At 40.4% G+C, this 24,714-nt stretch overlaps 1 protein-coding gene across 3 annotated transcripts in view; it reads right to left on the minus strand.

Annotated features, from left to right (window-relative positions):
• Nup160 (nuclear pore complex protein Nup160) overlaps positions 1-24,714 on the minus strand; it is a 418,270-nt gene that overhangs the window by 103,519 nt on the left and 290,037 nt on the right. For all 3 annotated transcript variants that reach the window (XM_070084997.1, XM_070084995.1, XM_070084996.1), the window contains exons 14-15: positions 21,681-21,878; positions 659-826 (exon numbers count right to left, since the gene is read on the minus strand). In XM_070084997.1, the coding sequence (XP_069941098.1) occupies positions 659-826; positions 21,681-21,878 (366 nt within the window). The remainder of the gene's footprint in view (positions 1-658; positions 827-21,680; positions 21,879-24,714) is intronic.

A 24,714-nucleotide genomic window follows, 5' to 3' on the forward strand; every position in this document is an offset into this window, starting at 1 on the left:
TTGTTGGTGTGCATTTAAAACAGCACTTATGAGAAATTTGAAAAAGTTGATGCAATTTGTTTAGCTTGTGTGTGTGTAAAAGTAAGTTTTAAAGTAAACACTGAAAAGAGTCAAGTGATGAAAGTTAGAAGTCAGGACAATGAAAGATTAAATGATAAAATAAAGGAAACAAGTATGGAGGTAGTGAATGCATTTAGATATTTTGGGAATGGGTTAGTGAATCACAGAATATATGAGAAAAAGAAGGTAGCTGGATTGTTGAAGTCTGTAGAAAGGGAGAAATTATGCAAGAATGCAAAATCTAGAATTTATCAGAGAATAATTGTGCCAATGTTGAGGCAAGTGTGTAGTATTTGAAAGCTATGGTGAGGATGTCGTAGGCAGCAGAAATATACTAGGGATCAAAGTGACGTTATGATTATGCAGAGCAGTAAAGAAATTAGATGACAGAGCCAATACAATTGGTAAAAGCAATGGGTTCAAGGCATTAAGTAGTATAATGGGTATATTAAGTCAATGCTGAATCTTAATAAGTAATAACAGTGAATGAAAGAAGAAAAAGGTTTAGGGAAGAGGAAGTGGTACATCCTGTGTATGGTGAGTAACCTATGAGTTTTATAACTGTTGAAAACTTTGGAAAAAAACACCATATGCTCACCTGATGATGGAATATCTGGCTGTGTTTTGACCATTTTCAGTCTGGCATGAACAAGTTCATATTCTCTCTCAATGTGTGTCAGCTCGAGCACCTTGACTTGTGCCTGCCGCCGAGTGAGTGGAGGAGCCACTGACACACCATCACTACTGCGTTTAGGACTAGTCCCATCTGTTATCAAAAAGCCTATTATGAAAATGGCAAATGATACATAAATACAATAAATTAATGATCAATAAATTAATGACCAATAAAATAAGAACAAAATCCCACAGCCCTAAATCAGAACCTGCAATAAAATCAAGGAACTGAACGTGTATTCAAGTCTTGCTGATCTTGTGAATCAAGTTACTGAATGTGTATTCAACATTATCTCATACATCTTTATAAAAAAATAAAAAGTATCAATTTCACATCATCTTTCAACAAACCAGCCATATCCCACAGAAGCAGGGTGACCCAAAAAGAAAAACAAAAGTTTCTCATTTTAACTTTAGTAATGTATACGGGAGAAGGGGTTACTAGCCCCTTGCTCCCAGCATTTTAGTCGCCTCTTACGACACACACAGGTTATGGAAGAAGAATTCTGTTCCACTTCCCCATGGAGAATTTCACATTTTTTTTTTTTTTTTTTTTTCAACAAGTCGGCCGTCTCCCACCGAGGCAGGGTGACCCAAAAAAGAAAGAAAATCCCCAAAAAGAAAATACTTTCATCATCATTCAACACTTTCACCACACTCGCACATTATCACTGTTTTTGCAGAGGTGCTCAGAATACAACAGTCTAGAAGCATACACATATAAAGATGCACAACATATCCCTCCAAACTGCCAATATCCCAAACCCCTCCTTTAAAGTGCAGGCATTGTACTTCCCATTTCCAGGACTCAAGTCCGACTATATGAAAATAACCGGTTTCCCTGAATCCCTTCACTAAATATTACCCTGCTCACACTCCAACAGATCGTCAGGTCCCAAGTACCATTCGTCTCCATTCACTCCTATCTAACACGCTCACGCACGCTTGCTGGAAGTCCAAGCCCCTTGCCCACAAAACCTCCTTTACCCCCTCTCTCCAACCCTTTCGAGGACGACCCCTACCCCGCCTTCCTTCCCCTATAGATTTATATGCTTTCCATGTCATTCTACTTTGATCCATTCTCTCTAAATGACCAAACCACCTCAACAACCCCTCTTCTGCCCTCTGACTAATACTTTTATTAATTCCACACCTTCTCCTAATTTCCACACTCCGAATTTTCTGCATAATATTTACACCACACATTGCCCTTAAACAGGACATCTCCACTGCCTCCAACCGTCTCCTCGCTACTGCATTTACCACCCAAGCTTCACACCCATATAAGAGTGTTGGTACTACTATACTTTCATACATTCCCTTCTTTGCCTCCATAGATAACGTTTTTTGACTCCACATATACCTCAAAGCACCACTCACCTTTTTTCCCTCATCAATTCTATGATTAACCTCATCCTTCATAAATCCATCCTCCGACACGTCAACTCCCAAGTATCTGAAAACATTCACTTCTTCCATACTCCTCCTCCCCAATTTGATATCCAATTTTTCTTTATCTAAATCATTTGACACCCTCATCACCTTACTCTTTTCTATGTTCACTTTCAACTTTCTACCTTTACACACATTCCCAAACTCATCCACTAACCTTTGCAATTTTTCTTTAGAATCTCCCATAAGCACAGTATCATCAGCAAAAAGTAACTGTGTCAATTCCCATTTTGAATTTGATTCCCCAAAATTTAATCCCACCCCTCTCCCGAACACCCTAGCATTTACTTCCTTTACAACCCCATCTATAAATATATTAAACAACCATGGTGACATTACACATCCCTGTCTAAGACCTACTTTTACCGGGAAGTAGTCTCCCTCTCTTCTACACACCCTAACCTGAGCCTCACTATCCTCATAAAAACTCTTTACAGCATTTAATAACTTACCACCTATTCCATATACTTGCAACATCTGCCACATTGCTCCTCTATCCACTCTATCATATGCCTTTTCTAAATCCATAAATGCAATAAAAACTTCCCTACCTTTATCTAAATACTGTTCACATATATGCTTCAATGTAAACACTTGATCTACACATCCCCTACCCACTCTGAAACCTCCTTGCTCATCCGCAATCCTACATTCTGTCTTACCTCTAATTCTTTCAATTATAACCCTACCATACACTTTTCCTGGTATACACAATAAGCTTATTCCTCTATAATTTTTACAGTCTCTTTTGTCCCCTTTCCCTTTATATAAAGGGACTATACATGCTCTCCGCCAATCCCTAGGTACCTTCCCCTCTTTCATACATTTATTAAACAAAAGTACCAACCACTCCAACACTATATCCCCCCCTGCTTTTAACATTTCTGTCATGATCCCATCAGTTCCAGCTGCTTTACCCCCTTTCATTTTACGTAATGCCTCACGTACCTCCCCCACACTTACATTCTGCTCTTCTTCACTCCTAAAAGATGGTATACCTCCCTGACCAGTGCATGAAATTACTGCCTCTGTTTCTTCCTTAACATTTAAAAGTTCCTCAAAATATTCTCGCCATCTACCCAATACCTCCATCTCCCCATCTACTAACTCCCCTACTCTGTTTTTAACTGACAAATCCATATTTTCCCTAGGCTTTCTTAACTTGTTTAACTCACTCCAAATTTTTTTCTTATTTTCATTAAAATTTCTTGACAGTGCCTCTCCCACTCTATCATCTGCTCTCCTTTTGCACTCTCTCACCACTCTCTTTACCTTTCTTTTACTCTCCATATACTCTGCTCTTCTTATAACACTTCTGCTTTGTAAAAACCTCTCATAAGCTACCTTTTTCTCTTTTATCACACCCTTTACTTCATCATTCCACCAATCACTCCTCTTTCCTCCTGCCCCCACCCTCCTATAACCACAAACTTCTGCCCCACATTCTAATACTGCATTTTTAAAACTATTCCAACCCTCTTCAACCCCCCCCACTACTCATCTTTGCACTAGCCCACCTTTTTGCCAATAGTCGCTTATATCTCACCCGAACATACATCTCACAAAAAAAAAAGCAGACTATCAGTTTAACATAGATTTAAACTGTGTATTAATTTTTTCAACCCCCACTACTATTTTTTGCCTTTATAGAAGATACTAGAGATTTCAATCCTCACATCAACTTATAAGTAACACTACCTCAATTATTTAAACTTAATACAAATTCAGTTTTGTTTAATAGAGAACTTTTTTTTTTTAACACGTCGGCTGTTTCCCACTGAAGCAGGGTGACCCAAAAAGAAAGAAAACCCCAGAAAGAAAAAATTTTCAACATCATTCAACACTTTCACCATCACTCATACATAATCACTGTCTTTGCAGAGGCGCTCAGATACACAGTTTAGATATCCTTCCAAACTGCCAATACCCCGAAACCCTCCTTTAAAGTGCAGGCATTGTACTTCCCATTTCCAGGGCTCAAGTCTAGCTAATAGGTTCCCCTAAATCCCTTCACTAAATATTACCCTGCTCATACTCCAACAGCTCATCAAATCCCAAAAACCATTCGCCTCTATTCACTCCTATCTAACACGCTCACGCACTCTTGCTGCAAGTCCAAGCCCTTCACCCACAAATCCTCCTTTACCCCCCCCCCACTCCAACCTGTTCTAGGCTGATCCCTACCTCGCTCTCCTTCCCCTGCAGATTTATATAGAACTGCATACATTATTTTTTATTGTCTATTGTTAGTAGTTTATGTTTGGACATCGTGAAATATCAGATGCTAAATTTGATATCTAGTTTTAATATTATATTAAAGTAATTAAATCATATTTTTTATTCTAGACATAGTCTCTATTTTCATAATCATCCTTGTTAGTAGTAATACCAGTTTTATTTTTCAAAATTAGTATTTTTCTTCTTAGTAATTCTTTTTTTTTTTTTTAACACATCAGTCGTCTCCAACTGAGGCAGGGTGACCCAAAAAGAAAAAAAATTCCCAAAAAGAAAATACTTTCATCATTTAACCCTTTGACTGTTTCAGGCCCCTTTCTGAAACTGTCATTCTATGTCGCTCAATTTTTGAAAAAAAAAAATTATTTTTTCTTATGAAATGATAGAGAATCTTTTCCCGATGGTAATGACACCAAAAGTTCGAAATTTGGTCGAAAACTCATGGAATTATGCTCCCGCGAAGTTAGCGGTCTCGGCGACATATGCGTATCGGCGATTTCGCCGACTTTGAGCCCTATTTTCAGCCAATTTCATTGTTCCAGTTGACCAAACTCATAGCTATTTCTTTAGAACTCCATTTTATCTATCAGTTGAGTACAAGAAACCTCCCATTTACTAATGTGGACTACCCAATATGGTGGTCAGAAATTGGCAATTTGGCCAATTTCACCCAAACTAAAAAAGATGCCAATTTCAAAATAGGGTCCAGAATAAACAAGGTAGACATTCGTGGCACTAAAATAACATATCCTCTGTTCATTAGTCACATCTCTAGGCCCCTCTTATATTGTTATTGCTTTCTATTTTGATTTTTTATTCATACAAAAAAATACAAAATTTACTGTTATGCAGACTACTGCATTATTGTAAAAATGGTATATATAAAATCAGTGCACTAGTGAAAGAATATTAGACTCCCCAGTTGACGTGTATTGGACGTGTGGTGTGATTTATTTACTCCTGAACATTGGTAAAAATCGAACATTTCCGCTACTTTGAGCTCAGTTTCAAGGTCGTTTTCATCGTCAAAGTAATGAAAATCATATCTATTTCTGTAATATGTTTTCCATTTTATCACCTAAGACCATGAAAACGCGAATACAAAGATAAATACTATACGAAAATACACCTCAAAGTCGGCGTTTTATTAAAAAAAACGATCAGAGTTTTTTTTTTTCTCTCATTACGCAATGTGTGCTGCAGGATTTTTTTTTTTGTGGTGCACACTGACCACACAGACCCATTCTCTCACATGTGGGCCTACCAGCTTTCTCCCGCTTGATTTGAAGCCGCTAGAATTATTAAGTATATATACGTCAGAAACATTGGCTCGTAAGACGTATTTATATGTCGAAAACAGTCAATGGGTTAACACTTTCACCATCACTCATACATAATCACTGTCTTAGCAGAGGCACTCAGTTACGACAGTTCAGAAGTCCTTCCAAACTACCAATATACGAAACCCCTCCTTTAACCCTTCGACTGTCACAACCCCAAATCCTGAAAGTGTCTCCTGGTATTGAAAAAAATTTTGGAAAAAAAAAAAAAAAATTTCTTATGAAATGATAGAGAATCTTTCCCGATGGTAATGACACCAAAAATACGAAATTTGATCAAAAAACTTACGAAATTAGGTTCCCGCGAAGTTAGCAATCTCAGCGATATATACACATCGGCGATTTCGCCGACTTTGAGCCCTATTTTCAGCCAATTCCATTTTTCCAGTTGACCAAACTCATAGCTATTTCTTTAGAACTATTTTTTCTATCAACTGAGCACAAGAAACTGCCCATTTACTGATTTCAACTACCTAATAAAGTTGTCAGAAATTGGCAATTTGGCCAATTTCACACAAATTAAAAAAGATGCCAATTTCAAAATAGGGTCCAGAATAAACAATGCAGATATTCTTGGCACTAAAATAACATATCCTCTGTTCATTAGTCATGTCTCCAGGTCCCTCTTATATTACTCTTGCTTTCTATTTTGATTTTTTATTCACACAAAAAAATAGAAGATTTACTGTTATGCAGACTACTGCATTATTGTAAAAATGGTATAAATAATATCAGTACACTAGTGAAAGAATATTAGGCTCCCCAGTTGATGTGTTTTGGACGTGTGGTGTGATTTGCTTACTCTTGAATACTGGTAAAAATCAAACATTTCCGCTGTTTTGAGCTCAATTTCAAGGTCATTTTCATTGTGAAACTAATCAAAATCATCTCTATTTCTGTAATATGTTTTCCATTCTATCAAATGAGACCAAGAAAACGAGAATACAAACATAATTACTATAAGAAAATGCTCCCCAAAGTTGGCATTTTAATCCAAAAACAGAGTTGGAGTTTTTTGTCTCTCATTATGCACTACAGGAATTTTTTTATAGTGCACACTAACCACACAGACCCATTCTCTCACATGTGGGCCTGGGCCTACCAGCTTTGTCCTGCTTGATTTGAAGCCGGTAGAATTATTGAGTATATATACGTCCGAAACACTGGCTCGTAAGACAGATATATATATGGCCGAAACAGTCAAAGGGTTAAAGTGCAGGCATTGTACTTCCCATTTCCAGGACTCAAGTCTGGCTAACCAGTTTTCCTGAATCCCTTCACAAAATATCACCCTGCTCACACTCCTATATTTCCTTTTTACCTTTCATTACTTTCTACTAAATTTCTCTTATCCTTCATCCATCTACATATCAACATTCCTCTTACTTTTGATTCATGAATGCAAAGATTGATCCAGAATTAATCTCTTGTTAAGCCACAGTGACAATTAATGCTCTTCAGAAAATAATTGTCTATCACACAGCAAGTCAGACAAAATCTTTTCTTAGTGCCACCGAGAATATACAGGAAGGCCCCGCTTTACGGCGTTTCACTTTACGGCGTTCCGCTAATATGGACATTTCAAATTATGACCAAAACTCGCTATACGGCTCCCCCCACCTGACTTTCTAATACGGTCACCGTGCCCCACCCTGTTTGTTTACATTCTCCATGAGCTCAGTAAGCACTAAGTCTCTCCATTTTGTCTGGAAACTCCAAAATTTCAAATGTTTTTAAAAGTTATTTCATATTTTATATATACTCTGATAATTATACTTATGTATACCTGTACCTAAATAAACTTACATACTGTGCTGGCATGCAGGTACACATTAAAATTGGTAAGTGTCTTATGTCTCCAGACGTCATATTAGTAATGATAATAATAATCATCGAGTCATTTAAATGTCGTATATTACGTTAATATACACATTTTCATTAATCCATCCATGATATTTTTTTCAAAATTATATAATAAACACGATGCATAACATATAAATAAGATAAATACACCCCACAGTAGAATAAATAAACATAAATGTGAGATGTGGTAGCAGACGACTTGCACAAGTGACGCCATATTAGAAATGATAATAATAATAATAACAATACTCACCAAGTCTCATTAAATGTCGTATATTACGGTAATATACACAATTTCATTAATCCATCCATGATATTTTTTTCAAAATTATATAATAAACACGATGCATAACATATAAATAAGATAAATACACCCCACAGTAGAATAAATAAACATAAATGTGAGATGTGGTAGCAGACAACTTGCACAAGTGACGCCATATTAGAAATGATAATAATAATAACAATACTCACCGAGTCTCATTAAATGTCGTATATTACGTTAATATACACATTTTCATTAATCCATCCATGATATTTTTTTTCAAAATTATATAATAAACACAATACATAACATAAAAAGATGATAAATACACCCCACAATAGAATAAATAAACATAAATATAAGATGTGGGAGCCACATAACTTGTACAAGTGACGGCAAGAATAACATTTTCTCTAATCTAACATAAGAGAAAATGTGTTACTGGGGGTAACTGTAGAAAATTATTCCTTTCGTATGTATGTAAGTAAGTTTATTCAGGTATACACAAATACAGTTACATAGATTATCATACATAACAACATACGTGTAGAGAACCTAGGATAACCCAAAAAAGTCAGTGTGACTTATTTCCATTGCCTTCACTCAGAGCTTCATTTCTTCTCAAAATGATGTTACATGAGAATGGGAGTGTTCTTCTTTATTAATTCTACTGTATCAATGTAGAGACAACCTGTACACAATGTAACTTGTACACAAACCAGACGTGTACACTTCGTTTGTTTACAAAACTTACGTTCGCCTGGTTTGTTTACATAACTCTGCACCTGTCCCCTCTCATGTACTCATTCTTTCTCTCTCTCATTTATTCGTTTTATCTCATTTACTTACTCCTGACCCTACATTAAGACTACAAATATTTTAAGGGAAGTAATGAGTGAACTGTATATACATTTTATCGCTCTGGGATGCTTAAATATCATAGAATAGTATGTGTGGGTGGGGTGGCCTGGTATGGTAGCCTGGCTGACACCATACATACCACACTTGATTTCTTACAATAAATACTACTTGTCTCACCCTAGATTAAGACTATAAATATTTTAAGGTAAGTAATGAGTGCACTATGTGTGTATTGTACTTTTTTATTGTTTTTTGATGCCTGGTTCTATTGCTAACTTAATATATGTTAGTGTAAACTTGTTATCTAGTGTTTGTATGCATTTATAAGTGGAAAAAAAGGGTGTTCCACTTTACGGCGGTTTCCGCTTTACGGCGGTAGCCTGGAACCTAACCTGCCGTATAAGTGGGGCCCTCCTGTAACTGTATTCATTTATAATGTTAGACACCTAAGCTAACACTATGATGACCTTTTAGCACTCCTCAATTCTTTAACCTGTAAATAGTCCAAACGTATATATACGTTTTTTCAACATTTGAAAGTATGTAAAAAAAGTAGATCTTTTTTTTTTTACATTTGAAAACGAGTAAAAAAACTTTGGTCTATTTTTTTTTTATGTAAAAAAAACGTAGATCTACTTTTGGAGCACTACGCATGTGAACGTAGATCTGCTTGGACAGTTTAAAGGTTAAACAGTCCAAACGTATATATACGTTCTCTCGTGTAGCGCCCCGAACATATATATATGTTTCATTTTTTATTCATTCAACACTGGCACGATAGGCCTGAGTCGCCTAGACATGAAAGAATTTGTGTGCGCACTCAGTGTGCACCATATGAAAAAAATTGGGGATGCCTGGGTACCACATGCTCTTATTTTTCTATAAAAAAAATCTCAAAATATTCGGGGCGCTACGCAAGAGAACGTATATATACGTTTGAACCGTTTAAGGGTTAAATGTTAACATGTCTTATTATTCTTACTGGAACCTAGCTTAAACATGACACAATAGACATCTGTAGGCCTGATCAAATAGGAAAAGGTACTGCAATCTACTACTCCAGTGAATTAGTATGTACAGTGGAACCTCGTTTTTCAGCTTCTGCATTTATCAGCCAATTAGTATATAGGCAGGTTTTTCGACGGAAATTTTGCTCCGTATTTCGGCCATTACCTTGTATATTGGCCATATTAGATGCATTATCCCGCCTCTCACCCCGGGACACCACGCTTTGGTGAGTCAATCTCCCTTTGTCTGTCGGCGAGTGAGCACATACTCCACACATTCATCCAAACATTTCCTTAAAATCCATTGTTTTTGGTGGGTTTTTTTTATTAAGTGTGACTGCGAAATAAGTCACCATGGGCCACAAGAAATTTCCTAGTAAAGTTCCTTTGGTAAAGAAAGTGAGAAACATCATGGAATTTAAGAAGGAAGTAACAGAAAAATATGAGAGTGGTGTTTGGGTGCTGTAAACTTATCAGGATGTATGGCAAAAACAAATTAACAATCACTTCTATCCTGGCAAAAAGGGAGCAAATCAAGGAACCTGATGTGGCAAAAGGGGTAAACCTGTTAACAAAAAAAGATCACACACAAATGAAGATGTGGAAAACTTCTTGTTGTTGTGGATCAGGGAAAAACAGTTAGTGGGAGATAGTGTTTCAGAGACAATCATTTGTGAAAAGGCAAGGCAGTTGCATGTGGATCTTGCAAAGAAATGCCTTTACTAGTAATGATGTCAGTGAATTTAAGGCCAGTAGAGGCTGGTTTGAGAGATTTAAGAAGTACAGTGGACCCCCGCATACCGGACGCCTTGCATAACGGACAATCCGCATACCGGATGCTTTGATCGCTAAAATTTTGCCTCGCATACCGCCCAAAAACCCGCTCAGCGCCCTTCGTCCGAGACGCGTCCAATGTGCGGCCTGAGCCACGCTCACATGTTCCGCCGGTGGCATTGTTTACCAGCCAGCCTCCGCGGTAACATCCAAGCATACAATCGGAACATTTCGTATTATTACAGTGTTTTTGGTGATGTTTCTGGAAAATAAGTGACCATGGGCCCCAAGAAAGCTTCTAGTGCCAACCCTACAGCAATAAGGGTGAGAATTACTATGGAGATGAAGAAAAAGATCATTGATAAGTATGAAAGTGGAGTGCGTGTCTCCGAGCTGGCCAGGTTGTATAATAAACCCCAATCAACCATCGCTACTATTGGTGGTACATCTGCTGCTGCTGCTGTATCACCGTCAGCTGCTGCTGTATCACCGTCAGCTGCTGCTGCACTGTCAGCTGCTGCTGCACTGTCAGCTGCTGCTGCTGTACCACCGTCAGCTGCTCCTGCTGCTGTAGCACCGTCTGCTGCTGCTGTAGCATCGTCTGCTGCTGCTGTAGCATCGTCTGCTGCTGCTGTAGCATCGTCTGTTGCTGCTGTAGCATCGTCTGCTGCTGCTGTAGCATCGTCTGCTGCTGCTGTAGCATCGTCTGTTGCTGCTGTAGCATCGTCTGTTGCTGCTGTAGCATCGCCTGTTGCTGCTGTACCACCGTCAGCTGCTGGTGCTGCTGTAGCATCGTCTGCTGCTGCTGTAACATCGTCAGTTGCTGCTGTAGCATCGTCTGCTGCTGCTGTAGCATCGTCTGTTGCTGCTGTACCACCGTCAGCTGCTGCTGCTGCTGTAGCATCGTCTGCTGCTGCTGCTGCTGTAGCATCGTCTGCTGCTGCTGTAACATCGTCAGTTGCTGCTGTAGCATCGTCTGCTGCTGCTGTAGCATCGTCTGTTGCTGCTGTAGCATCGTCTGTTGCTGCTGTACCACCGTCAGCTGCTGCTGCTGCTGTAGCATCGTTTGCTGCTGCTGTAGCATCGTCTGCTGCTGCTGTAACATCGTCAGTTGCTGCTGTAGCATCGTCTGCTGCTGCTGTAGCATCGTCTGTTGCTGCTGTACCACCGTCAGCTGCTGCTGCTGTAGCACCGTTGTTGGTGTGGCTTATTGAGAATACCAAGAAACAATTAACCCCAGAGGATTTGCCACCCAGGATAGCCCAAAAAAGTCAGTGTCATCGAAGACTGTCTAACTTATTTCCATTGGGGTCCTTAATCTTGTCTCCCAGGATGCAACCCACACCTGTCGACTAACACCCAGGTGAACAGGGAAAATGCCTGGAACTAGTGCTCATATTGGTGAATTTAGAGCCAGCAAAGGTTGGTTTGAGAGATTTAAGAATCGTAGTGACATACACAGTGTGATAAGGCCTGTTCTGGAAGAAAATACCAAACAGGACCTACAGTACTCAGGAGGAAAAGGCACTCCCAGGACACAGTGTCTCATCAGTCATTGCTGCATCTTCAATAAAGGTAAGTGTCATTTATTCTTCATTTAGTAGAGTAGTACATGCACAATATATATTGTGCATGTACTACTCTACTATTGTGCATGTATCCTTCTCTTTGTGTGTAGGAAAATGTATATTTCATGTGGTAAAATTTTTTTTTTCAAACTTTTGGGTGTCTTGCACGGATTAATTTGATTTCCATTATTTCTTATGGGGAAAATTCATTCGCATACCGAACATTTCGCATAACAGCCAGCCCTCTTGCACGGATTAAGGTCGCTATGCGGGGGTCCACTGTATACTGGCATACACAGTCTTGTAAGGCATGGTGAGGCTGCAAGTTCTGACACACTTGCGGCTGAAAAATTTGCAGGAATTCAAGGGGTACGTACAGACTGAAGAATTCCAACCCCAACAAGTGTTGAATTGTGACGAAACAGGCCTCTTTTGGAAGAAAATGCCAAAGAAGACCTACATCACGGAGGAGGAAAAGGCACTGCGAGGACAGGCTAACTCTTTCGTTCTGTGCTAACACTAGTGTGGATTTCAAAGTAAAGCCTTTACTCATGCATTACTCTGAAAATCCTAGAGTGCTCAAGAAAAACAATGTCATCAAGAGTAAATTGTGTGTGATGTAGAAAGCTAATCATAAGACATGGGTCACAAGGTAACTTTTCATTAACTGGGTCTATGAAGTGTTTCACCCGAGTGTGAAAAAATACCTCCTGGAAAATAAATTGCCACTCAAGTGCCTCATGCTACTGGACAATGCTCCTGCTCATCCTCCAACCTTGGTAGACCTAATGTCTATGGATTTCCATTTTATAACAATGAAGTTCTTGCCTCCTAACACCACCCCTCTCATCCAGCCCATGAACCAGCAGGTTATCTTTAACTTCAAAAACTCTACACAAAAGCAGTGTTTCAAAAGTGCTTTGAAGTGACCTCGGGCACTGAATTGACCCTAAGAGAGTTCTGGAGGAATCACTTCAATATTCTCCATTGCATAAGCCTTATAGGTAAGGCTAGGCAGGGAGTGACTTCCAGGACTTTGAACTCTTCTTGTAAAGAATTGTGGCCAGACTGTGTCCACGAGAAGGATTTTGAAGTTTTTGAAGCTGACCCTGACCCTGATGATCCTCTGCCCGTTGAGGAATCTATTGTGGCATTGGCAAAGTCCATGGGGTCGGATGTGAGTGGCGAGGATGTGGAAGAGTTGGAGGAGGACCACAGAGAAGAGCTAACCACTGAAGAGCTGCAATACCTTCAACTGGAACAGCAACAGACCACAGCAAAGGAACTTGACTCAGAGGAGGATGAAGAGAGGGAAGGATGTGCCTTCTTCAGTAGAATGAGGTGCAAACTTTTGTGGAGAAATATCACCCTGACCAAGTTGAAACTAGCCATATCTCCAACATGTTCAGTGACAAAACAGAGCACTCTGGACAGTTATTTCATGCTACAGGGGTCCAATGACTCAAGGTGGTCCTAGTGGCATTAAAAGACAAAGAAGGGAAGTAACACCAGAGAAGGATCTCTTACCTAAAGTCCTTATGGGGGGTGCGGGGGATTCCTTTCCAGACAATAATTTGCCCTCCCTCTCTTCCTCCCTGTCTTCCATAAGCCAACAAGAATCTTCAATAAAGGTATGTAAAAGTGATTTAATTTTATTTTTTTCAACAAATCGGCCACCTCCCACTAAGGCAGAGTGACCCAAAAAAAAGAAAATCCCCAAAAAGAAAATACATTCATCATTCAACACTTTCACCACACTCACACATTATCACTGTTTTTGCAGAGGTGCTCAGAATACAACAGTTTAGAAGCATATATGTATAAAGATACACAACATACCCCTCCAAACTGCCAATATCCCAAACCCCTCCTTTGAAGTGCAGGCATTGTACTTCCAATTTCCAGGACTCAAGTCCGACTATATGAAAATAACCGGTTTCCCTGAATCCCTTCACTAAATATTACCCTGCTCACACTCCAACAGATCGTCAGGTCCCAAGTACCATTCGTCTCCATTCGCTCCTATCTAACACGCTCACGCACGCTTGCTGGAAGTCCAAGCCCCTTACCCACAAAACCTCCTTTACCCCCTCTCTCCAACCCTTTCGAGGACGACCCCTACCCCGCCTTCCTTCCCCTATAGATTTATATGCTTTCCATGTCATTCTACTTTGATCCATTCTCTCTAAATGACCAAACCACCTCAACAACCCCTCTTCTGCCCTCTGACTAATACTTTTATTAACTCCACACCTTCTCCTAATTTCCACACTCCGAATTTTCTGCATAATATTTACACCACACATTGCCCTTAAACAGGACATCTCCACTGCCTCCAACCGTCTCCTCGCTGCTGCATTTACCACCCAAGCTTCACACCCATAAAAAAAATTTTTGTTTTAATACTTCTGGGTGTCAGGAACGGATTAATTGTATTTACATTATTTCTTATGGGAAAAATTGACTCAAAAATCATCTATTTCGATAATCGTCCTTCCAGGAACGGATTAATGACAATAAACGAGGGACCACTGTATTGCTTTGAATTTAGGCTGTTTCGAATGTAGGCCAACCTTCTGGAACGGCTTATGGCTGAAAAACGAGGTTCTACTGTATTAACTCTATATGCACCAGGGATGAACATGGTGTTTATATATTTGCTAAATTTACAACCAAAAACTCAAAAACCCCAATTACATTTGTATCAGTCTACAGTATACCTCATGCAAATTCTTACACTTTCAATGCCAACCTAAAAAACTTAATAATTATGCAGTTGTAAAAAATTCCCTAATACTAGCTGGTGACCTGAGCATAAACCTCATCCTAGCAGTTGACCCTCAACTAGCCGACTTCACAAACACCACGAACAACCACTTCCTATTACCATCTATAACTAAGCCTATTAGAATTTTCGAGACAAGTGTTTTCTTATTTGAGCACATTTGGACCAATACAATATCCCCACTCAAAGCAGAGATAATCACAGATAACACCACTGACTACTACCCAACATTACTCATAACCAACTTATGTAAAGTTCCACAAGACACTAGTAAGATCTCATTTTATCATCTCTGTGAGTCATCATTAGTAAATAACTATTCTAGCATAAAGTAACCCTTACTGGCACAAAAAGTTTGTTATAAGTTGCAAAATAGACACTGTATAATTACAATGCAGATTACAGTAAAGAGACTAAACATCCCATTGCTTACCAGAGATAGACTTAACTAAACCAGATGAACCTCACATCCAGCCTGTAGACACAGCCAATATACTAAATGATTTCTTCTCTACTACAGCATCAAAACTAGCTAACAAAATTCCAACTTCAAATACTCATTTTATCTATTTCTAACTAACTTATAATGAAGTCATTGAAAAACAAGATAGAAAGCCTAACTAATTTATTGCCACTAATATACAAAACAGCAGCTCATGTGCTGTCACCCACTAATGCCTTCTGGGCCTGTGTGATGGACAGCTTTGTGTCCATGGTCCCTCTGCACTGCGTGGTCTTCTTGAGGGCAGTTTGTTGCACATTTTTGGCCACTAACAAATTAACATGGGCAGGAGTTATGTCACTGACATGAGATAACTGCACAAACCACTGGATTACACAAGGCAGGTTATCATAGTAGAAGCTATTGACGTATGAGTGTGTTCAGCAAGGGCCTGGTTGCATCTGTTTCTTAAGGACAGTGTTGATATGCCCACACCAGTAATACGTTTCCACTAACATTAGCCAAAAAGCATACCTAGAATTTGTCTGTGATTGTTTGTCCAGATCTTTCAAGCAATGTAGTGCTGTTACTTTTATGTAAGACTTGCCACACTGCAAAATCTGTTGTTCAGTGACTTTGTGACTGTGTGATACTCTTTCTGGATGAATGGCCAAGAAATCTTCCACACTAACTTTACTGAGAACCTCTGGGTTGTGATAGAGATCTACTAGGAAAAAGATATCAGCTTACTCCTACTGTTGGAGGATGCTATCTGCACATCATAGGAAGTTTATCCCTGAAGAACATGTGATAATTACTTCCTAGATGGTTGAAGGATGTCCTAAAGAGCAAGGGGACAACTTATTTTGTAGTCACAGTTGTAGAGGAGACTGGCATACTTTAATTACAAGTACAGTAGACCCTCGAGTTACGAACCTACCGATTATCAAACTTTGAGTTCAGAATGCTTTTTTCGAACCAATTTTGTTCTGGGCATCGAACTCTACTCATCTTTCGAACCGCCGGGTACCGGACCTGTCCGCCAGCCCACTCTGTCCTTGTCCCCTCGTGAGCCAGTCTGGTTTTGTTGATGCTTGAGTGAACACTAACCTGCCGCTCATTTAAACATTTCACAATTAACCCCTTCAGGGTCCAAGGCCAAAATCTGAAGTGGTGCTCCAGTGTCCAAGAAATTTTGAAAAAAAAAAAAAAAAATTATTTTTTCTTACAGAATTAAAGAGCATATTTTTGTGAAGGTAATAAGACAAAAAAAAAAATTCTGATCAGTACTTACCAAGATACAGTGCCAAGAAGTTTGTCAAAAATGATATGGCGGCGGCAACATCGACGAATTCCACATACACGCATTACATTATTTTGCGGTTTTTATTGTTTTTTCTTTTCTTTTCCAATTTTTTTCTATTCCTACTAACATTTGGGGCCTGAGAGACCAATACTGTATATAATGTATATATATAAACTCACTGTATTGAACACAATAACCGCACTAAAGTTATTATCATATTATTGTTTACCACTGTTATTTATTACAATAAACATGCACAAATATTGTATACAGTAATACTGTTCTATCATATATTTACATATTTACAATCACTGGACATGGTTTTAGAACTGCTGGAGCTTGTGGAACTCCTTGAAACAAGGCACCATGCACAGAGGCACCTTACATTCCTCACACATAAACCGAGTGTCTTTGAGTCTTTGTTGCCGTCATTTTGTTTGTGCACAGACGATGCATCTCTTCTGAGCAAATTTCTTCTGAGTTGAAGGAAGTTGTATTATGAAATGATCACCTTCCCTCCTCAAACGCTTGGGTATATCCTGAGGAATTCGAGGACCGTGTTGTATAGCAGGTGTTCTTACCTGGTACTTCATTATGAGTTGCCTGACAACAGAAACAAAATTCACCATACGGTGGTCTGTTGCCAGTCTTTATTTGGTACATATTATATGCATTGAGCATTGAAATGTCCATGAGATGGAAGAAAAGTTTCATGTACCACTTGTAACTCTTACGAACACAGTCAACAAAACCAATCTGCATGTCACATTTGTCAACCAAGCACATGTTTTGTGTATAATCAATCACTGTCACTGGTTTTCGAATACGTTCATTAGTCACTCGATCAACTTTGCCACTGTCTTGCATTTCATTACGGTGAATGGTTGTCAACAATGTGACATCTCGTTTGTCATGCCACCATAATGCCATGTCATTGGCAGTAAACACCTGCACATCATCACCACGAGCACCTGCGTTGAGCCTGGGCATATGTTTACGATTAGAACGCACTGTGCCACACACATCTGTCTTGTTCACTCGCATGAAATCACTGAGTAATGGGCTTGTGTACCAGTTATCGGTATATAATGTATGCCCCTTACCAAGATAAGGTGCCAATATGTTTCTCACTACGTCACCTGAGATACCCAATAACATCTTGGTATCTTTCAATGTTTTACTACCCGTGTATACAACAATATCCAACACCAGGGCACTGTCACAATCACAGAGTACAAACAGTTTTATACCAAAGCGTTTCCTCTTGCTCGGTATATACTGCTTGAATGACAGTCTACCTTTGAACAAAATCAAAGACTCGTCAATTACAAGATTCTTGAATGGATAAAAGTATATGCTGAACTTTTGTTTGAGATACATGAAAACATTTCTAATCTTGTATAACCTGTCACTTCTGTCAGGCCTGGTTTTGTCAGAGAAGTGCAACATACGTAAGAGTAAGATAAACCTGTTCACTGGTATGATTTCACTGAAGACCGGAGTACAAATTAGCCGATCTGTGGACCAGTATGCTTTTATATTATGCTTATAGACATGAGGCATAAGCATTACTGTTGCAAAAAGCAAATACATTTCTGCAACAGTCGTCTCTTTCCACCGGTGTAGTCTTGACTGTGGTGATAAGATCATATTTGCCATGGTGTACTCAAAATATTTATTACTTTCCCTGACAATAATTTCCATCAATGGCTGGTCAAAGAATAATTCAAAGAATTCCAGTTCATTGGCTGTGGTTCCAAGGGGACAAGTAGGTAGAATTCCACTTTGAGAGTAATCAAAGTGGTGAGGCTTGGGAACAAAATTGGGATTTTGCTGCCAATCCCACATACGGTTTGCTGGTGGATACTGGACATCATAGGCTGGTTGTGCGGGTGGTTGTGGTTGTGGTGGGCTGGTGGCTGGCGCTCAGCTTTGTCCTTGAACTGACGAGTCAGCAGCGTGGGTCCCAGCGTGGCCTGGTGAGTCACGCATGGCGGTGCCACTACCATCACCACTAACACCATCCACTGATGCCTGTGGTCTATCCATGCCAAGTGTAGCCACATCATCCTCACTATCACTACCTAAAACTGGTGTAGGGCCACGGGATGTACTCCGGGATGTACTCCGTCCCCTGGGCACAGCATAGGGTACACTACCCGAGCGCATGTGGCGGCGAACATACCGACGCTTCACTGGTGAATATGATTCCTATCACTACTCGAATGATTGTCGAGCGCAATAAAATCACAATCCACGTCACTATCATCATCATTACTGAAGTCAGAGGCCTGGCCACGCGAAAATATTAGTTTTCTCTTGCGTTGAGGAACAACCGACCGTGAGTCACGAGTGCCCACACCAGAGGTAGAAGGTTGAGGATCGTCAGGGTTTTCTGCACTATTATCGATATCCTGGTCATTCTTTTCGGTCACTAACTGATCAAAGCCGTAGAATTCATCTTCATTTCCACTTCCATCAGTGTCAGAACTATCAGATAAGAAGAGGAGAGTCCCAATTTTCCGGGGAGTGAGAGCTGACTTGCGACGAGGCGTGGTGAACAAGGGTAACTGAGCCGGCATTCCCACAAAGCTATGCGGGCGCCTAGATTTTTTGTTTATGGCGCACACCCACCACGCAGACCCGTTCTCTCACATGTAGGCCTATGAGCGTTTTCGTGCTAAATTTGACGGCGCTAGAATTTTGGCGTAGATCTACGGTTTGGACACTCAACGTGAAGCCGTAGATCTATGGGACAGACCCTGAAAGGGTTAATTGTGTTTGGTGCTTGTTTATTAAGTGCGACTGTGAAATAAGCTACCATGGTGGTGATGGTGTTGGTGGTGGTGGCTATCTGGCTGGCTGGTTATCTGGCTGGCTGGCTGACTGGCTATCTGGCTGACTGGCTGGCTGTCTGTCCATCTGTCTCACAGGTACACAAATACAATTATACATAGTGTAAATTACCTAAGAAAACCCAAAAAATCCAGACTGGCAAATAATACATATCAGGTCTCAGATGTGACACAGTGACTACTGCATCATGTGTAATACGTGTTGGTTCACTAGTGGCTCTTTCTGAGACAGAGAGAGACAGAAAGAGAGGCAAGTAGACAGACAGACTTGTTTATGTGTAAAGTGAAAACAAATAAAGCGAAGGCAGTGTACCCTCATCAAATGTCACTACTGTCATTAGCTTAGTGACTGAGTGACTGAGTGAGTGACTGAGTGAGTGAGTGAGTGACTGAGTGAGTGACTGAGTGAGTGACTGAGTGAGTGACTGAGTGAGTGAGTGACTGAGTGACTGAGTGACTGAGTGAGTGAGTGACTGAGTGAGTGACTGAGTGAGTGAGTGAATGAGTGACTGAGTGAGTGACTGAGTGAGTGACTGAGTGAGTGACTGAGTGAGTGAGTGACTGAGTGAGTGAGTGACTGAGTGACTGAGTGAGTGACTGAGTGACTGAGTGAGTGACTGAGTGAGTGAGTGAGTGACTGAGTGAGTGACTGAGTGAGTGAGTGAGTGAGTGAATGAGTGACTGAGTGAGTGACTGAGTGAGTGAGTGACTGAGTGAGTGAGTGACTGAGTGACTGAGTGAGTGACTGAGTGAGTGACTGAGTGAGTGAGTGAGTGAGTGACTGAGTGACTGAGTGACTGAGTGAGTGACTGAGTGACTGAGTAAGTGACTGAGTGAGTGACTGAGTGAGTGACTGACTGAGTGAGTGACTGAGTGAGTGACTGAGTGACTGAGTGAGTGACTGAGTGACTGAGTGACTGAGTGAGTGACTGAGTGAGTCAGTCATCTAGCCAGCCAGCCATCTAGCCAGCCAGCCATCTAGCCAGCCAGCCAGCCATCTAGCCAGCCAGCCAGCCATCTAGCCAGCCAGCCATCTAGCCAGCCATCTAGCCAGCCAGCCATCTAGCCAGCCAGCCATCTAGCCAGCCAGTCATCTAGCTAGCCAGCAATCTAGCCAGCCATCTAGCCAACCAGCCAGCCATCTAGCCAGCCAGTCATCTAGCCAGCCAGCCAACCATCTAGCCATCCAGCCAGCCAGCCATCTAGCCAGCCAGTCAGCCAGCCATCTAGCCAGCCAGTCAGCCAGCCATCTAGCCAGCCAGCCATTTAGCTAGCCAGCCAGCCAGCCATCCATCTAGCCAACCAGCCAGCCATCTAGCCTGCCAGCCAGCCATCTAGCCAGCCATCTAGCCAGCCATCTAGCCAGCCATCTAGCCAGCCAGCCAGCCATCTAGCCAGCCAGCCATCTAGCCAGCCAGCCATCTAGCCAGCCAGTCATCTAGCTAGCCAGCAATCTAGCCAGCAATCTAGCCAGCCATCTAGCCAACCAGCCAGCCATCTAGCCAGCCAGTCATCTAGCCAGCCAGCCAACCATCTAGCCAGCCAGCCATCTAGCCAGCCAGTCAGCCAGCCATCCATCTAGCCAACCAGCCAGCCATCTAGTCTGCCAGCCAGCCATCTAGCCAGCCAGCTAGCCAGCCATCTAGCCAGCCAGCCATCTAGAGGGCCTGTCGACCCTGAAAGGGTTAAGGACTTGTTACCTAAAGTCTTTATGGAAGGGGATTCCCCTTCCAAACAATAAGTGCTCCCTCACTCCTCACTATCTTCAGATGCCATCAACAATCTTCAATAAAGTAAAAATGTTATTTTATATGTTTATTTAAATGTTTATTTATCTATTATTAATTGTACTATGTATGTTTGTTGTATGTAAAACTATAATGTAATCTCTAAAAAATGTATTTTATTTTTTGTGAATATTTTTGGGTTTCTGGAATGGATTAATTGTATTTTCATTATTTCTTATGGGAAATAATGGTTTGACTTTCGAACATTTCAACTTCAGAACTAGCTCCTGGAACGAAATAAGTTCTAAACTCGAGGGTCCACTGTACTGTGCATGGAATTATGCTTCACAATATATTCACCAAATATTTGTCAGATCAGGGAAAGAAAGTAAAGTGGGAAAGAGAGGGAATTTTTAACATTATATTACCCTTATTATAGTGATGCTCTGACACAAGAAGACTTACCAATCATCCGACTTTCATTATTGTCAATGCCATCCTCAGCTGACCTGGGTAGAGGCTTTACTATCCATGCCTGCTCAGGAGGGATGTGTCGTAAGCAGTTGAGGCATGCCAGGTAACACTTGGCTTGCTGCCGTAGACCGTTTTCACCGACACCTTCAACGTTGAGACGAAGAGCACACTCATACATCACGTAGGCAGCTGCAAATGTAAACTGTTTCAACACATTTTTCAAGAACATATATTAGTAAAAAGTGATAAAGAATACCATATTTTTTGGCACAAAGCATATTCTCAACTTTGTCAGGCATATTCTGGAAAAAAATACAAAATATACGGCACTTGCTTCAAAATAATATTGAGCCAGTTACTGGCTCACTATTGTTTTAAAGCAATACACCACAGTCTCATCATCTCCACTGCCATCAACCAATCACTGTAACAAATATGGCTACCTGTTGTTTACAGATAGTTACTTTAGAAATATTGTATAGCCTTTTTTCGCTAAGGTGTTTGAGGAGGTAGATCATGGTAATGAATATGATATTGTGTATATGGACTTCAGTAAGGCTTTCGATAGAGTTCCACACCAGAGGCTATTGAGGAAACTTAAGGCACATGGAATAGGAGGAGAAATTTTTTCCTGGGTAGAGGCATGGCTGACAAATAGACAGCAGAGAGTTTGCATAAATGGGGAGAAATCAGAATGGGGGCACGTCACAAGCGGTGTTCCTCAGGGGTCAGTGTTGGGCCCATTGTTGTTCACAATTTACATAAACGACATAGATGAGGGAATAAATAGCGACATAAGCAAATTTGCTGATGACACCAAAATAGGCCGTCCAATTAATTCTAATGAGGACACTAGAGCACTCCAGGATGATTTGAATAGACTGATGCAATGGTCGGAGAAGTGGCAGATGCAGTTTAATATTGACAAATGCAAAGTTCTAAATGTTAGACAGGTAAATAACCATGCCACATATAAACTAAATAATGTAGATCTTAATACTACTGATTGCGAAAAGGATTTAGGAGTTCTTGTTAGCAGTAATTTAAAACCAAGACAACAGTGCATTAGTGTTCGCAATAAAGCTAACAGAATTCTTGGCTTCATATCTAGAAGTATAAATAATAGAAGTCCTCAGGTTGTTCTTCAACTCTATATATCCTTGGCTAGGCCTCATTTAGATTATGCTGCTCAGTTCTGGTCACCGTATTACAGAATGGATATAAATGCTCTGGAAAACGTGCAGAGGAGGATGACAAAGATGATCCCATGTATCAGAAATCTTCCCTATGAGGATAGACTGAGGGCTCTGAATCTGCACTCTCTCGAAAGGCGTAGAATTAGAGGGGATATGATTGAGGTGTATAAATGAAAAACAGGAATAAATAACGGGGATGTAAATAGCGTGCTGAAAATTTCCAGCCAAGACAGAACTCGCAGCAATTGTTTCAAGTTGGAAAAATTCAGATTCAGAAAGGATATAGGAAAGCACTGGTTTGGTAACAGAGTTGTGGATGAGTGGAACAAACTCCCGAGTACAGTTATTCAGGCTAAAACGTTGTGTAGTTTTAAAAATAGGTTAGATAAATACATGAGTGTGTGTGGGTGGGTGTGAGTTGGACCTGACTAGATTGTGCTGCTGGGTGTGGTGCAGTGCTCCATCCTTGAGTGGAGATGACCATACTGGGTGGGTCATTGAGCTAATCCGAGGGGAGGGGGGGGGGGGGTCATTGGTCGAATCCGGGGGGGGGGGGGGCATGGGCCTGCTCCGCATGGGTCAGTAGGCCTGTTGCAGTGTTCCTTCTTTCTTACGTTCTTATGTTCTTATGTCTGTCTGTCTGTCTGTCTGTCTGTCTCTTCCTGTCTCTGTGTGCTTGTCTCTGTTTCTGGACAGAGTTAAGCTTCAGTAACCCTACTAACCCATGCTCTGCAGGCCCCATTCATATCCAGTCCTCCCCTCTCACTTGTGCATTTGTCTAACCTGTTTTTGAATTTGCAAATAATTAAGCTTCAGTGACCCTAACTGGCAAATTGTTCCACTCATTGTGGAACAGTTTGCCAGTTAGGGTCACTGCACAAATATATGTTGGGTGTTGTTTAATCATCTGAATAAAATAAAAGATAATCATGGTGGCAGAGCTAGGGTGAAGGTTATGGCTAGTTATCTGGAGCTGGTGAAAATATAAGGTAAGAGACCTAAGGAGTTGTTGAAGAGGATGAAGCTAAAGAGTGAGACAAACAATAAGGATAATCCTGAATTAGAGGACCCCAGGATTGTTTTAAATTCATTGTGAAGGGTAAAGATGATTTTAGACCAAAGAAGAAGTCACTGGGAGGGAGAAGCTCAGAGGAATAAAGGGATAAATAAAAATCCCAGGAATGTTGATAGCCCGTTTAGATTTAACGAGAGAATGTTTGATGAGGGTTCAAAAATTGAAAATAGTCTAGTTATCATTTTCAAGGTTTTTCATAGTAAATTGGTTTGGGGATAAAATTTCAGTATTTTCCTGTATTCTGTTTTTAAATGTAAACTTAACCAATTTGAATCAATTATTTCTAGTTCTTTCTTGGTTGGATATCCAAGAAGGATATAGGAATGTACTGTTCCAGCAGTAGTGCTGTAGGTGAGTGGAATAATCTGACACGTTCATCAGGCCCTGGGCATTGATTTTATGTTTATTGATCAACCTGTTTAATAACTATATTGCTAGTGATTGTGATGTTACATAATTTGTTTATCTCGGCTCCACTATAATAATATTAATTACTGGGATATATTTTTCTTCTTGTGTTAAGACCAGAAGGAAATAACTGTTAATTGCACTTTACTTAATTTGTTAATTGTCATAAAAATGCTCTAAACCCAAGGAGAATTAGAGACTGAATGACGAGTGCATGTGAATGACTAAGCACAAACAAACTGGTGTGGTGGCCTATGGCTCAAGAAACAGTGAAAACAGACAGGTCATCCTGGATGTTGCTGCTTTGGCCATTACCCTTACCTGGACATGGCCACTTTGACCCATA

This window comes from Cherax quadricarinatus, chromosome 14, assembly GCF_038502225.1.
Source record: "Cherax quadricarinatus isolate ZL_2023a chromosome 14, ASM3850222v1, whole genome shotgun sequence".
Taxonomy (NCBI): domain Eukaryota; kingdom Metazoa; phylum Arthropoda; class Malacostraca; order Decapoda; family Parastacidae; genus Cherax; species Cherax quadricarinatus.